The 13603-nt window shown below is 45.8% G+C and overlaps 1 protein-coding gene across 1 annotated transcript in view; it reads right to left on the bottom strand.

Moving 5' to 3' along the window:
* Positions 1 to 13603, bottom strand: part of PAPPA (pappalysin 1) — a 184297-nt gene that overhangs the window by 67867 nt on the left and 102827 nt on the right. Inside the window, exon 10 of the mRNA XM_069771839.1 lies at positions 9651 to 9847. Within this exon, the coding sequence (XP_069627940.1) occupies positions 9651 to 9847 (197 nt within the window). The remainder of the gene's footprint in view (positions 1 to 9650; positions 9848 to 13603) is intronic.

Below are 13603 nucleotides of genomic sequence, written 5' to 3'. Positions count from 1 at the left end.
TCTCCCTGGCTCCTTTTCCCTCTCCAAGCTGCCCAGCTTCCCACACCGCACTCCCAGCGAGCCAGCCAGACACCCAGTTGTTGTCCTCCCCTATATGAAGACGTACACATGCCTCTAATCCTAAGGGTATAAGTCTGCTCTGGGCTGTCAACAGGCCTTAATTGGATACATCCAGGGAGATGATACATTGGGAAGAGGCCCTGAATTTACACTGCGAAAAGGGAAGGCTGTGGTGGGGCTCCCAGGGAGTGCAGCAGAGCGGGCGCAGAGGAGAGCTGCCATGTGCCATCCTGGGGAGCTGACTGCAGTTACACCTCAGCAGGGAAAGCCTTTTGGTTTCCCATCCAACTAGTCAGCTCTACATCAGCGTGCATTAATTAAGATTAAACCCTGTAGCTTGTTTTTCTTGATACCTGAAGGCACGGCTTGTGGTATGCAAATCAGAAGGTTCCCCCTTGCTTCACCGGGCTTTTCCCACTGAAACTGCAGAGTAACGAAACCACCACCGCGCAAGCAAATTCCTCTGAATGAGTTGGATCATCCAAGGAGAGTCCATAGAGCAGCAGCCAGCTGCTTCCTCCAGCCCGTGCACACCTCCACCCAAGCAAAGGTTTGGCTGCAGGTCTCTGGAGCAGCCTGTCACTTCCCTCTAACCTCAGAACAGCCCTGGTTGCTCTAATAAACCTCAAACTCCAACAAATTAAGTCAAAAGACTCCTTGGAGCATTTCATCCTTGATGTCCCAGGCTAGTAGGGGAGTTCACAGGAACTCCCAGCTGCTCTCAGAAGAAGTTACTGGAGGGATTAAAGTACGAGCATCGTCTGTGAGAGGAAGCTCACGGTTCCTTCAGCCTCACTGCCTCCCACGAGCAGGCTCCGGGATGATGGACTGGGAACACAGGGGATGGAGGAACTCACAGTGGCCAAGGCCTGGCCTTTTCCACCAGAAACAACCACTGGGAAACAGTTAAATTTCCATACAGTGAGGCTTTCCTTTTCCAGCAGGCAAGGGTCACAGTGTAAACACAGTGCAGTGCACCAGGAACAGATCTGCTCTGCTAGAAGGGCAGATTTTTCAAAGGTATTTGGATGGAGAAAGGCGGAAAGAAGGTTATCTCTACCCTGTGCTTCAGCTTCCCCTCTCTGAAAAGAGACTTGTCTTCAAGAGCGATGATGCAAGGGTTCATTACCAAAAATTGGGAAAATAAAGTCCACTGCCCAAAATGCTAAGCATAAGGATTTTGGCCCAGTGACCAAAATGGCTAAGCAGAACTTGTTCTCCTGAAATGAGGGCTTCTCCCAGTGAGTGGGTACATGCACAGACAGGTAATAGCACTGATCATGCAAATAACCATTTCCTGGCCTGCATTACCGTTTGCAGCCGGACCCTTAGGCTACAGTAGAAACCCAGGCCCAGGGGAGGCTCCTGCTGATAGCAGGGGGAGCTGGGCCCACTTACCAGATGAGTGAATCATGGCTTCTTATCAGATTCACCACTGAAATGACCTCAGAGGGAACAGTGTTCCTCCAACTCTACAGGCAGTATTTCCAAAAATGAGCATGAATTTGGGGTGCCTCAACAGTTATAGCTCCAACTAAGGCAGCATGATTCAGGAGAGATTTAGAGCAGCTCAAAAGTTTATCAAAATGGTTGCCAGTTTTGGGTTTTTTTCTTTTTAAAGCAGATACTTATTTGCAGGTGGGGACAGAGGCATTGACTCGAGAGACCTTCAGGACAGTGCTGGGTAAGCACCATCCTCCAAAAACCATGCCTTTTAGAGACATCTCAAGATGAACACCCTAAAATTCACTGGCATTCAAAATACGAGGTCTCTTATGACAATGTGGGCTAAAATGCCGACAGTACTCCGAACAAGTAGTGCAGACAATCCTTCATTTAAAAGAAAAAATAAATTATCCGCTCCTGGCATGAGAAAGTTTACTTTCAGGCTTAAAGAAATGATCGTGTGGTTTTGGGGATGGCATTCCGTTCTGCTGAAGAATAGCACCCTGCCTGCCTGTATATCTGTGGCTTTGTAGCTACATTACAATCCTGGAGAGCTCTGTTTACATATTTTACATGTTTTCTTGTGCAGAACATGAAACCAAATTACATAGTAAAGCCCATTATGGCTTCGCTCTTGCGCCCTTTTCCATCCCCTCCTTCCGATCACTTGTTTTAATTCTATCCAAAATAATCGACTGGGTATATTTAACTGCGCTTGATTGACTGGCAATGCTTCAGGCAGGTTTATTTGCTGTTGCACAGGGAAATCATGCAAAAGCTGGTGAAGCTACATGCCAGGGGGGTAGGGAGAAGACGGCCGGGGCGGGGGTGGGATGAGAAATGCCGAGAACCCTTCATGCATGAACAAAGCAGACGTGTCGATGCATTTATGCAAAATCATTCTGCTCTGAATGGAGAGGGACCCAAGACAAACAACCCGGATGGGATGCAGGAGAGCTATCCCACGCTTACGGCTGGACATGCTCTGCATCTAAAGGCTTGTGAGCAGCAACAGCAGACGGAGAGACTGGCAGGTTGAGGGGCAAGGGCCGAGGAGGGGGGTCTCCTTTCAGAAGAGTGCATGCTAACGAGCAGCGCTGCTGTCATGGGGTCTGGCTTTCCAGCTTGCTGATGCTGGGGGGGCTCCAATCTGTTTCTTATTACCACGTGTAATCTGGGTGGGTGGCTGGGTGTACAGTAGATATGATCATAAAATGCTAAGTTATTTCCTAAAGAAGCACATAATCATTATTATTATCCAAGACAATATTCATTTCTTGCCTTTCTTCTTGCTTCTAGCAACAACAAATGGCATGGAATTCTGCTCTCATTTCGTTAGTGGTAACTGTCTGCTGGTCCTAGGAAGATGGGACCAATTTCCGGCACCTGAGGATTTTTGGTTTGACCTTCATCTCTGAAAAGGTCATACTGAACCTCTCTGAGAGTACTGATGGCTGCTTTGCTCTCTGCATCATCCTTTGTTTCTTTTATCTATTTTCTCTACAGTACACAAAGGGAACACAGTGTACCAGCCCCTGGTACTCACTGTTCTGTTTCCCTTAGATGACTTGCATATGTGCTCTTGAAAAATTATTCTAAAAACTAAGGGGGGAGGGGAGGGGAAAGAAAAAAATATCCCTTGAGTGTTTGGCAAAATTGCTTGGAATCTCCTCTGACATCTCATTGTGTTCTCTCTGTCCTCCCCTTACACAAATCAGCCAGAGGCTACGACATCAGCCATGGGGTCTGCTAGTTTACTACTGCCAGGAGCAGAGGAGCACTGGAAGACGTGGGGATGGAGCGGTGAGAGGGAGGGAATCACTGTCTGTCCTAGTAGGGAGCAGGCAGCCAGGTGATGGGCAGCATCCCCAATTCCCCAGCCAGCTCTGGATCGACTTTAAGGGTAATGCTCTTTCTCAGCCATCTCTCTGCAACCGAGTCTTGTTCAAGGCAGCCTACCTAGAAATCCCATTTGTCATTTTATTTTGCTTCCGAGACCTCCCCAGAACACTGAGATCATTCCTGAGCAGGAGCCATGGCACTGATGTTAGCACACATCTTTGTAGCATCCCTCACCTTGGTGTGGACCCTTCGCATGGATCACCTCCTCCAACAAGGCAAAGCACCAATGCAAATGTGAGAATAAGGACCAGTGGAGTTCCTTTGGCAGAAAGGTTGCAAAATCCAGCCTTCCCAGCAAGACAGGTGGGAAACAAGGTTTCTAGCCATTAAAGCAAGGAGTTGGTGGGACAGTTTTCCCATCCGCTTGTACTTGGAATGGACAGCCAAACTGTGCTTGGATAAAGACTGATTAATTCACAAACGGGATGGTGTGAGGTGGCTGACAGAGCTAAAATGCAGATTTAATGTCCCCAAACCCTTCCAGGGTTTGTCTCTGCTCCCAGACAGTGACTCTCAGCAGGCCCTGAACAGTTTGCTTTTTATCAAAGATATGAATATTTCCCTTTCAAGACGTCCTGAACTTCCTAGTCCTGGGGAGATCTAGGCTCAATAATGCCCAGTGCCTGCAACATCTCTGAAGGGTACTGAGGTTTAATCCTCAAACAGTAGCTTTACCTTCCTATGCTCCAGTTTCCACCTCTATTAAATGAAACAGAAACCAAGCAGTGTGGCTCTGATAAGGCTTAATTAATCCCTGCATATTGAAAAAATATGAAAAATATCATCACTTGAGCCAAAGAGGGAGCATTCCAGCCTGAATTTGCCTGATGGTCAGGGCCAGGCTCGTGATGCAACTCTCCAGCCTTCAGGCAAAAGACCAAATTGGCTGGTTTGTAGTATCCAGGGGAAGGCTGAAATAAAGATGAAGTTTTGGACCCCCTTGAACTAACTTTAGACTTGGAGACTCTGTAACCTAAGCTGAAGCCGTTTGGTGGATCAGCCAGTACTGGAAATGAGCTCAGATACGTACAGCAAACCTACATTCCTCTTGCGACAGCCTGTGCACAGTGTCCAGTTCATCTTTTTCCAGAACCGGTCTCTGATCACTCATGGTTCCTCCATTAATGGTTTTTCTTAGTGGGATTCTGCCCTCATCCTCCAGAGATTAGCAGTTCAAAGCCTGGCTCGGCTATAAATAACAAAGACATTTGCAAAGCAAATCATCTTATTAAAAATAGGGATTTTTTTATCCTTCCAACCACAACAAAACTCTTACCGTTGAAGAGCGACAGTACTTGGCTGTGAATTGGGAAGTTCAAAAAGGGCCACTTGCAGAGCCGACAGACAGACACCCTCCCTCTTCTCAGCAAGATCACCCCAAAGGAAAGGAATGGCTTCTCCATTAAAAGTTGCAGGTTTCCTCTCTTCCCACTCTTGTTCAAGATTACTCTATTTGTTGGCTTTGCTGGATCTTTGGGGAATTATCTTAAGTGTTATATTTATTAGACAGAATAAAACTGCGTGGCAGAGAACTTCATCATCTTTCTCTTCAATTTTCTTAACGGTATTTTCTTACCACTCTTGGAGCACTTGCTCTACCATGTTATTTCTTCTAGTATTCAGAATATTTTTGTGCTCCTGTCTTCTCCTTTTGTGGGCAATTTCAGACATACTGCAATTCTAGACATCTTTCTGCTGCTGGTGGAAGAATAGGTTTGTTACAGTGAGTCTGGATTAGTGCAATTGTGGGAACTGTAATAGGGGCAGGAGGGGGCCTCTGTTTGTGGGAAAGATGTAATAAGAATCCTCTTCCACAACTTCTTACTCCATAGCAGCCCCTGTGGGGTACCCAGAGGAGAACAGGGTGTGTTCATCAGTCCGGGAACGAAAACGAATCCCAGGATCTGTCTGTGCCCAGCAGCCTTGGGAAAGAGTCCGCCTTTGGTTAACTGTGCCTGAGCTGTGTGGCTTTTTCCATACAGGGGAAAACCAAGCTCAAACAATGGCATAGGGAGAAAAAAAATATTTTTTTTATATATATATGGTTACTTGGTCTAACCAACTTCTGCATAACTGGGAGGAAATGCAATGAAAGACTTCAGTTACTGGGGGACTGGCCCTCTAAATCACCAATGCATACAGCAACTTCCAAGTCTGGAGCACACACTGCTGTGACAGGAGTAAAAAGTTCAGCAATAAGCCACCTAAAGATCCATTAGTCCCTTCTTATAATTGTCTATTATAAAGGCCCAAAGGGAAACTGCAGATGAATCAGTTCTCCAAAAGCAGGAGTGCCACCAGCAAGAGGAAAGGAGAAACGGTATCTCCAGCCTCCTGTGGTTGGTCTGCACCCACCTGCCTCTGTTCCACTCGCCCAAGCCATGGAGCAACCCTCCTGAAATAGGCCTGTCAGAGGCTTCCTCCAAAGGCACATCTGTATAGAAAAGACACTTTAGCAAAATAACCAAATCCTTCCTGCTACTGCAGAAAGAGAGACTAACATATAAGCTAATGCACTCACCCAGCGTGAACTGTGGCAAAACAAAATTGGTGTGCAATGAGAGCATGGAGATTGAGTTGACTAAGGTCATTGCAAGACCCTGGTTTCTTGAACCCTACAGGAGACCCAACTTTTTACAGTGACCTAATCCACACTGCATGTTCCTACTTAACACTCCTCACCGATGCAGCTTCACCAGTGATGATACAACGGGGATTATCTGGGTAGACCACGAGTCGAACTCATGTCTTGTCAAGCCCAGGTGTGCTTAACTTGGTGTCAGGAGACCATGTCCTACCCCCTCCTGCTGGTAACAAGGAGGTTGACCCTAGCTTGGTACAAACCAGTCAGGGAAATAAGTCCTTTGGGACTTCCAATACAGAAAAAATTGCAGCTATTCACAAAACAGATCAGCCGAAGCACCCTTTGTCTGACTGTTTATGCCTACTGGATCTGTCCTTCAACTCGTATAAATCTGCCCAGTGCTACTGCCTTTTTGTAGTCTTTGCCAGCATACACCAGCTGATGACTTAATGCTAGCATCAATAATCTTCAGCACAAGAAAGGCCCTGAGAAATAAACAGCACTGTAGAAAACCCCACATAACCAGTACATCAACACTGATAATATTTCACACACAGTGGATGGCAAGGCAGGCTGTTTACAAACTCACAGCAAGAGCGGTAAGGAAAAGAGCAGCCCAAGAGTATGCAAAGCCCTTATTGCTGAATTCCTCCTGCAGTCGACAACAGGTACTGAGCAGCGTCTGTTTCAAGATCTGCGGAGGACACCAGATTAGAAATCAAACTGTAAAAATACCCTGCATTGGTGCTCGCATTTCTGTGCTGGTGCAATGTTGCTGACTGGTCCTCTTTGGCTCTAAATATGATGCTGTCAGTACTGAGAATATTTCTTAATCAGCACTGAAGAGTGGCTGCCAGGAAAGTAGAAGTGCCTGTCTATCAGTCTTGCTTCTGCAGAAAGAGTGGTTGTTTAAAGGAGGGGGCTGTTTGACCTTTCCATTTTTCAAATGTGTATCTCTTCGCCAAGACTGTGTCATTCTTTGTAAGCATTTTGTTGTTCAAAACAAATCTTATACTGTGAACTTTTTTTTCCCTCCCGTAGTATGTTGCCATTCAGCAGCCTCATACTAACAAGTAAGGAACCAGCATGTAATACCCATCTCAAAATAATAAGCAAGTGCAGGCACCCTACTTCTAAGGAACAACCAACTCTGCAGAAACAGGCAATGTCGTAGGTGGACTGAGCAAACAGGTGTGGGGTGGTCAGTTCGCAGAAGCAACTCTACAATGATAAGAAAGCGTTCTCCGGCTTGTGCTCATAAACAATCCTTCAACAGTAAAAAATTGCATGCAGGCAGATATTGCTGAGAAATACCACAATAACAAGCCGACCTGCGATGCCTACTCCTCAGAAACAGCCGAGGCAAAACTATGACAGTCATGCAGAGAAACGGGTGTTGAGATGTCTAAGGATGAGAAACATTTTAAATCATGAAGGACATGCTTAAAATGCTTTTAAGCACCTTGAGAACGCTGGAGCAATTATGAGAAACGAAGATGGCTAACAAACAGGCAGCTTATGTATTCTGTATATTGCTGTGCACTGCACTCAAACATATCTTTCACAGCATTCCTGATGAGAAGCCAACACAAATGCCACTCTGATTAATCAGGAAACTACCCAGCAACAACACGAAAAGTTTGCACAACACCAGCAAGCACACAACCTACTCTGAAAGATATCTGGGTGAGGAAAGGTGCTCCTTTCATCAATACAAAAAACCCCTAAGGCTCAGTGCTTGTGCAGATAATGAAGCCAAACATGTTTACACACCAGTGATCATTACATGCAGTGATTAGAGGAGATCTCAGGTTAATTTTCATCTCCGCTAGCTAACAGACTGATGACCTGCTGCCCCACCTAACCTCTCTGGAGTGACAAGTCAGGTGCTTTCACAAGCCGACAAGGCTGTCTTGTTCCTGGGGAAAACAAAGACTTTCTCAACATATATGATTAAAAAGGTCAATGAACCCCATGCACTCAAACTGGTGTAATAGGACCAGCTGAGCTAAAGCAAAAATTCCTTTTGCTGGAAGTAAATAGCACACTGTTATCTCCCCAGGGGCCAGGCAATAACAGGAGGCATGTTCCCATTCACTCTGCCAGTGTGTGATATGCTAGTGCTCTGCCTATAAATACAACAGCTTTTTTTGCCCCCCCCTTCTTTTTTTTTTTTTTTTTCACAAGGCTGTGACAACTTCATCTCATCTGGGTACAACAAACACGCCTGAGTTGTGGCTACACAGCAGGGCTTTCTGTTGTGTGTGTGTGCATGGTGGTGTTTTTTCCACCACAGGACCATTTGCTACCTACTGCACGGCATGGCTGCGTTTCCACCAGTGCATTAGAAGAAAATCAGGGCAGCTCTCTGTAGCGGCTGCACGGGGATAGAGTGCTTGCGGACATGCACATAAAGCAGCACCTGAACTAGAGACAGCAGGCTTTGGACTGTACTACAGCATAGGGAGCTCAAACGAGAAAGAAGTTACGAAGGCACTGGTAGGGGTCCAGAGGAAAGTTCCTTTTACAGTGTGAAATAATAAATGAGACCATGACAAAAAGGCAATACTGGGCTCGGGATTCTGTCTTGGTACTATGCCAGCTAACCACGCTTTGTGCATTTAAAACTGACCTGGTCATTAATTTGTTACAGACTTGTGCAATGTGAACAAGGCCAAGTCTCTTGGATAAAGATGTTTTCTCTTGCAAGCCAACTGGAAATGCTTAGCATTTACTGTTCACAGAGAAATCTGCTTGTCATATCTGTGACACGGCATTCTCTGCATTGCCCACTCAAGACACCTCCCAAATAATTAGAGTGTAAGAACAACTTTGCTGCATCAAACCAAAAGTCCACCTAATCCACTGCTCTATCTCTAGCAAGGGACAACGGTGGATGCTGAAGGAGGAATATGTGAAGCAGCTCTCATCGATGATGATCCTTTCCCTGCAGTATCCTCTAAAAAAATCAACAATAAGCAGTATGAGCTTTCCTGAGTCAGGTTGCATCTGGACTGTTGCATCTGCATTGTGTACAGCTCTGTTTTCCAGGCATTTATCTAATGTCTTTTTGAACTCATTTGGATCTAATTCTCTCAGGGAGACAAAAGGTAAAGTTATGGTAACTGGAGCTATTTATGTTACAAAGGAGACATGTAAGAAGGGGGTTAAAGCTAATGAATGGCTTTGGGAATGGATGGGACCTTTCTCAGAATAGAACAATAGGGTGCTTTTATGAAACCGGGAGACAGAAAACACAAAACTATTAAAAAAGAAAGAACGCTCTTTTGTATTATTCGGCATTAGCCTTCAGAACTCATCACTGCAAGATAGTACCCTGTGCTAGCTGCAGAGAGCCTGTCTAGTCTTTTAGGTGATGATAGTTAGTCGAGGTGACTCCTACACCTCCTATTGAATCAAGCAGGTCACAACTTCAGCCAGTTTTTAGTTGCATGACTGGAACTGAATTTCAACTCATCACTACTAATCAGGCTCAGAAAAAGGGAAACTGCTGTCAGGGGTCTTCCTTGGTGAAGCAGCAAGTTAACAGGCAGGGGTAACATCACGAGTGAATGCTGACCATCTAGCTACACTCATGAATGTTGCTCCTTGCTGAACTTCACTTTCCAGGACAGGAAAGGGAGTATGCTTTCCTTACCTGGGTTGCTGCTGGCTGACCAATGACCACCCATCCTGGACACTGCTGGTCACTGTGATGTGAGACGGAGACATTGGAAGCCCACTGATCGAGGAAGCCTTTGGGAGTGTAAACACCACAGTCCTTGATGCTGGTCATTTGCTCAAATTCCTCGCATACTCCATCACCATCATGGAAATAGCACCTGCTGGGTTCATCTGACAGGAGAAAGCAGAGAAGAGGAATCACAAAGGACTGGCTACACATGTCTGCAATCTAGTTGCTAGGACCCGATAACATCAGTGGTCATGTATCTGCTGGGCCAGGTCACTGGGAAGTGAAAGCGTTGGTCGCTTCTAGGCAATAGCAAGGTGATTTTTAAAAAGCCAAGCAACAATATTTTGTATTGGGCAATTCCCCCAAGATATTTCCTAATGTAAGGGGTTTTCTGCTTATTTTCATCTATCTCCATTTAAAAGGATGGGAGACAGAAAAAAGCTGAGAGAGAAAATACACAGAGAGACAATGTGGGTGTTGGCATAATTCCACCAACTTGGATGGAAAAATGCCAACAGAGGGTCTGGTCTACAATGTTTCCCTTTTTGTTTTTAAAAAGATATCTGCAAAACAACAACAGCAGCAACTGTGAATTTAGGGATGGCGAAAACCGCCAAGTTCACAGTTGTAGTGACCAAAGGGCGAAACAGATCTGTTTATCCAAAGAGCAGATACGGTATACATAGTGTGAGGGTAAGCTTGCCACATACACACACGGCTTCAACCAACATGACTCAGATTTGACCTGAAAGGATCAAAAGCAGCAGAAGACTTTATTATCCTTGTCCATTTATTCTGTGGCTTCTCTAATGAGACTGCCAACAAAGATGCCAAATTTTTGAGGTTGTTTCTGTAACACTGGCCCATTAAAAACTGAACTGAGATCCATCTACTCTTTTCAAACAGACTGCATAGCAATAATGACTTTCAGTCATTAGAGTACTCTGTGAAATGGAAACCTTTGACCTGTTGGTATCCTATTTTGTATTGTATTATCATTGCCAGTCCCCAGAGGTATCCAGTTCTGACAGCCTGTTGTATTTTTGTCTGGCAAATAAGCCTGCTGAAAAAACGGTAGGAAATTAGCCAGAGCTGCTAGCTGGACTGATGGAAACGATCCCTAAGGAGAGTCCTGTCGGTAGCATTGGACTATCTTGAGCTAGGTGTCAGAAAATCCAACGGCTGCTCAATTTTGAGCTACTTCCAAACTACTAAATCCCCTGTTTATTTTTCCTCCTAGTTTACACAGTGAAATACCATCATGAGCCAGAAAAAAATCAGTTTATTGCAATTCAATTATTTAATGACTTTCACTCCTTTTTCCTCCCTTCCTCTCAGTCCCCCGTGCAAAATTCCAGGTCCTTAAGAGAGTGTGACTTTGAAAGAATGGACAAGTCTATGTCATTACGGTTTCATTTCCTCACGACCTCTGTGGACAACTTGTGTACGTGGATAAGTGTGGGGAACTGTGTATTTGCTGGGCCAGTACTCCGAGCTGGCGAAAAGGGAGCCAGCATGAATCTGGAAGCCGTTCAGCTGTATGAGTGCAGCCCTGTGTCTGAGCGAATCTTCCCGGGGTGGCCAAACTTCTTGACCCTACATGTCACATCTTCAAATCTTCATATGGCTGAGAGCCACCAAACATATACCACACACCTCGAAGAGCTCGGAGGAGGAGCGCTTGGGAGAGTGCTTCACACACAAAAGATGACAATGGCTCCCCAGGGTGTCCCATTACTCCACGGTGGGAGGGGGCTCGGGTGGATGTGCAGATGGGCCCTAAGGCAACCCAGCAGTGCTGGCCCCAGCGCCCGCTGCCTTGCCTCTTCCCACAGCCGGATTGCCCAACAGCCCTGATGCCAGCAGGGCCCTGCTACTCCTCATCTGATACGGACCCAGCTGGGAACGTGTGCTTGAACTGCTCATGAACGGTACGTGCCCCGAGAGCCCCAAGCTTGGACGTCCCCGTAACATATCTTGTGTCTCTGCAGGGCTTATTAATGCTGGCACAGTGCTACACCAGTGTGGCTCATTCATCCCTGGGAGAGACACGCTCTGTGTCTGGCCAGCTCAAGGAAAGGGCAGAGAGAGCATGTAAGTGTGATGGCCATGGAGACAAACCCTGGGTTCCCTCACCTTATCCTTCTGCATCTCTTGTTCTGCTCCCCTCTCGGCAGAGACGTATCAAAGCGTAAGCCAGGTCTCTGCTGTACCCAAGAGCAGTAGGATAAAGCTAAGCAGCTCACTCACCTCAGAGCACTATGTCCCAGTTTGAGTGAGAGTCTCAGCAGAAATCTCTGAGAAATATTCAGCCTTGGAAAGACTGTGGTCAGCATCAAAAATCCTCATAAACAAATCCCAAACATATGAAAATATGTATTTTTGGAAAAAGAGTTTCTTTTTTGTTTTATGAAAAGGGGCTTATTTCTGTAAAAAAAGGAAAAAAAAAAAAGAAAGGAAAATACCTACCATATTAAAAAGACCCAACCTTCAGCATATAAACATATGCACAGATACACACTTACAGTGAAACACTGGCACCCAAGTGCATCCTGCTACACACCCACACTGACAGAAACATTAACACACAAACACATGTACGCTTTCTTTACGCATACCCAATGCAGTCACCCCACTGATGCAAACGCATACCCAGAAACTCACAGCCTAATTTTAGGCATATGTGTTTAAACAGTGTTTCCCTGGCCTTCCTGAAGCACTGACTTATTTTCACGACCGGCCCTGAAGTAAGCACAACATTTATATAGCAACACACTCCTGCACTGGCTCCAAATGTTCCCTCCTAATGCGATGATAAACGTAATGGGCTTCTGATAAGATCGTGTGTTTGGGATAAAAGAATACTCAAGACCTACTCCAATCCGATGACTTAATTCATACTCACATGGATGGGAAGGCAGCCTTTGAATAGCTGTGATCCAGGCCAGTGTGTGATCCTAACAGAGGCTAATTTGTTCCTGATTATGCTTAAGACCCCAATAAATCTGTCTGCTCGGAGTCTGCAAAACCCGAGGGAGGAACCGAATGGAGAGACTGAGATGTCTGAATTAAATGGAGACTGCCTAAATGATTAACAAAGTCTTACTGAACTGCACTGTCATGAGCCCTTTGGCTGTGCTAGTCCTGGAGAGTCGCTGCACCCTGCCCTCCGTCGCAGCGCGGGTTCGCTGGCTGCATGACACTGCGCACAAAGGCTGAGAGATTAGGTACCCGCTTGCTTTTGTGTGCTTTGAAAAATGATGGGGAAAAGGGGCTTTGCAACCCTAGCTTTCTTTTAAGGAAGATCTGTAAGTCCTACTATTGACACCCCCTCCTGAAGCGTGCAGTGCCATGCTTTGAGGCGAGTGTTGGTGAGAAGAGGGGAAGACCTTTTCTGCCCATGAGCTTCCTACTTCTGAGTGATGGCAAAGAGGGGGACTTCTTTAAATCCTTCCCAGACACTGGTGAGGTGACTGACGAGGGCATCAACCTACAACAGCCAAATTTAGTGCATCACTGGGTGGGCTGCCAAAAAACAGCAGAGGCTCTTCCTTCTGCAGGTGTTGGGCACCAGCTCTGATTCCTGGTTCTTACTGTGGTCTTGGATGCTTGGTAGATTACACGTTGGGCTTTACATTTTCATGAGCAAAGTGAAGAACGACCAGATTGTTTCTTCCTACGATTGCCCTCACAAAATAAAAACTAACAGGCTTCTTCCCTTTCCACAGTGGTGTGAACACAGCTCAGTTAAATCCGTAGAGTCGTACAGGCTCAAAGCCGGGGAGGGCAGTGTCAGGAGTGGTATATTTCTAGGAAGCAGTAGCTAACATCTTTATTTCCATAATGGTGCAAAATGCCTTTTCCATTCTCTTCTCAACTACTGTGACATGAAATGTATCCAGGGCCTTGGTAATATG

Source organism: Haliaeetus albicilla, chromosome 26 (genome assembly GCF_947461875.1).
Source record: "Haliaeetus albicilla chromosome 26, bHalAlb1.1, whole genome shotgun sequence".
NCBI classification, from domain to species: Eukaryota; Metazoa; Chordata; class Aves; order Accipitriformes; family Accipitridae; genus Haliaeetus; species Haliaeetus albicilla.
Note: the sequence above shows the minus strand (reverse complement) of the source record. Positions and strands in the feature narration are given on the sequence as shown.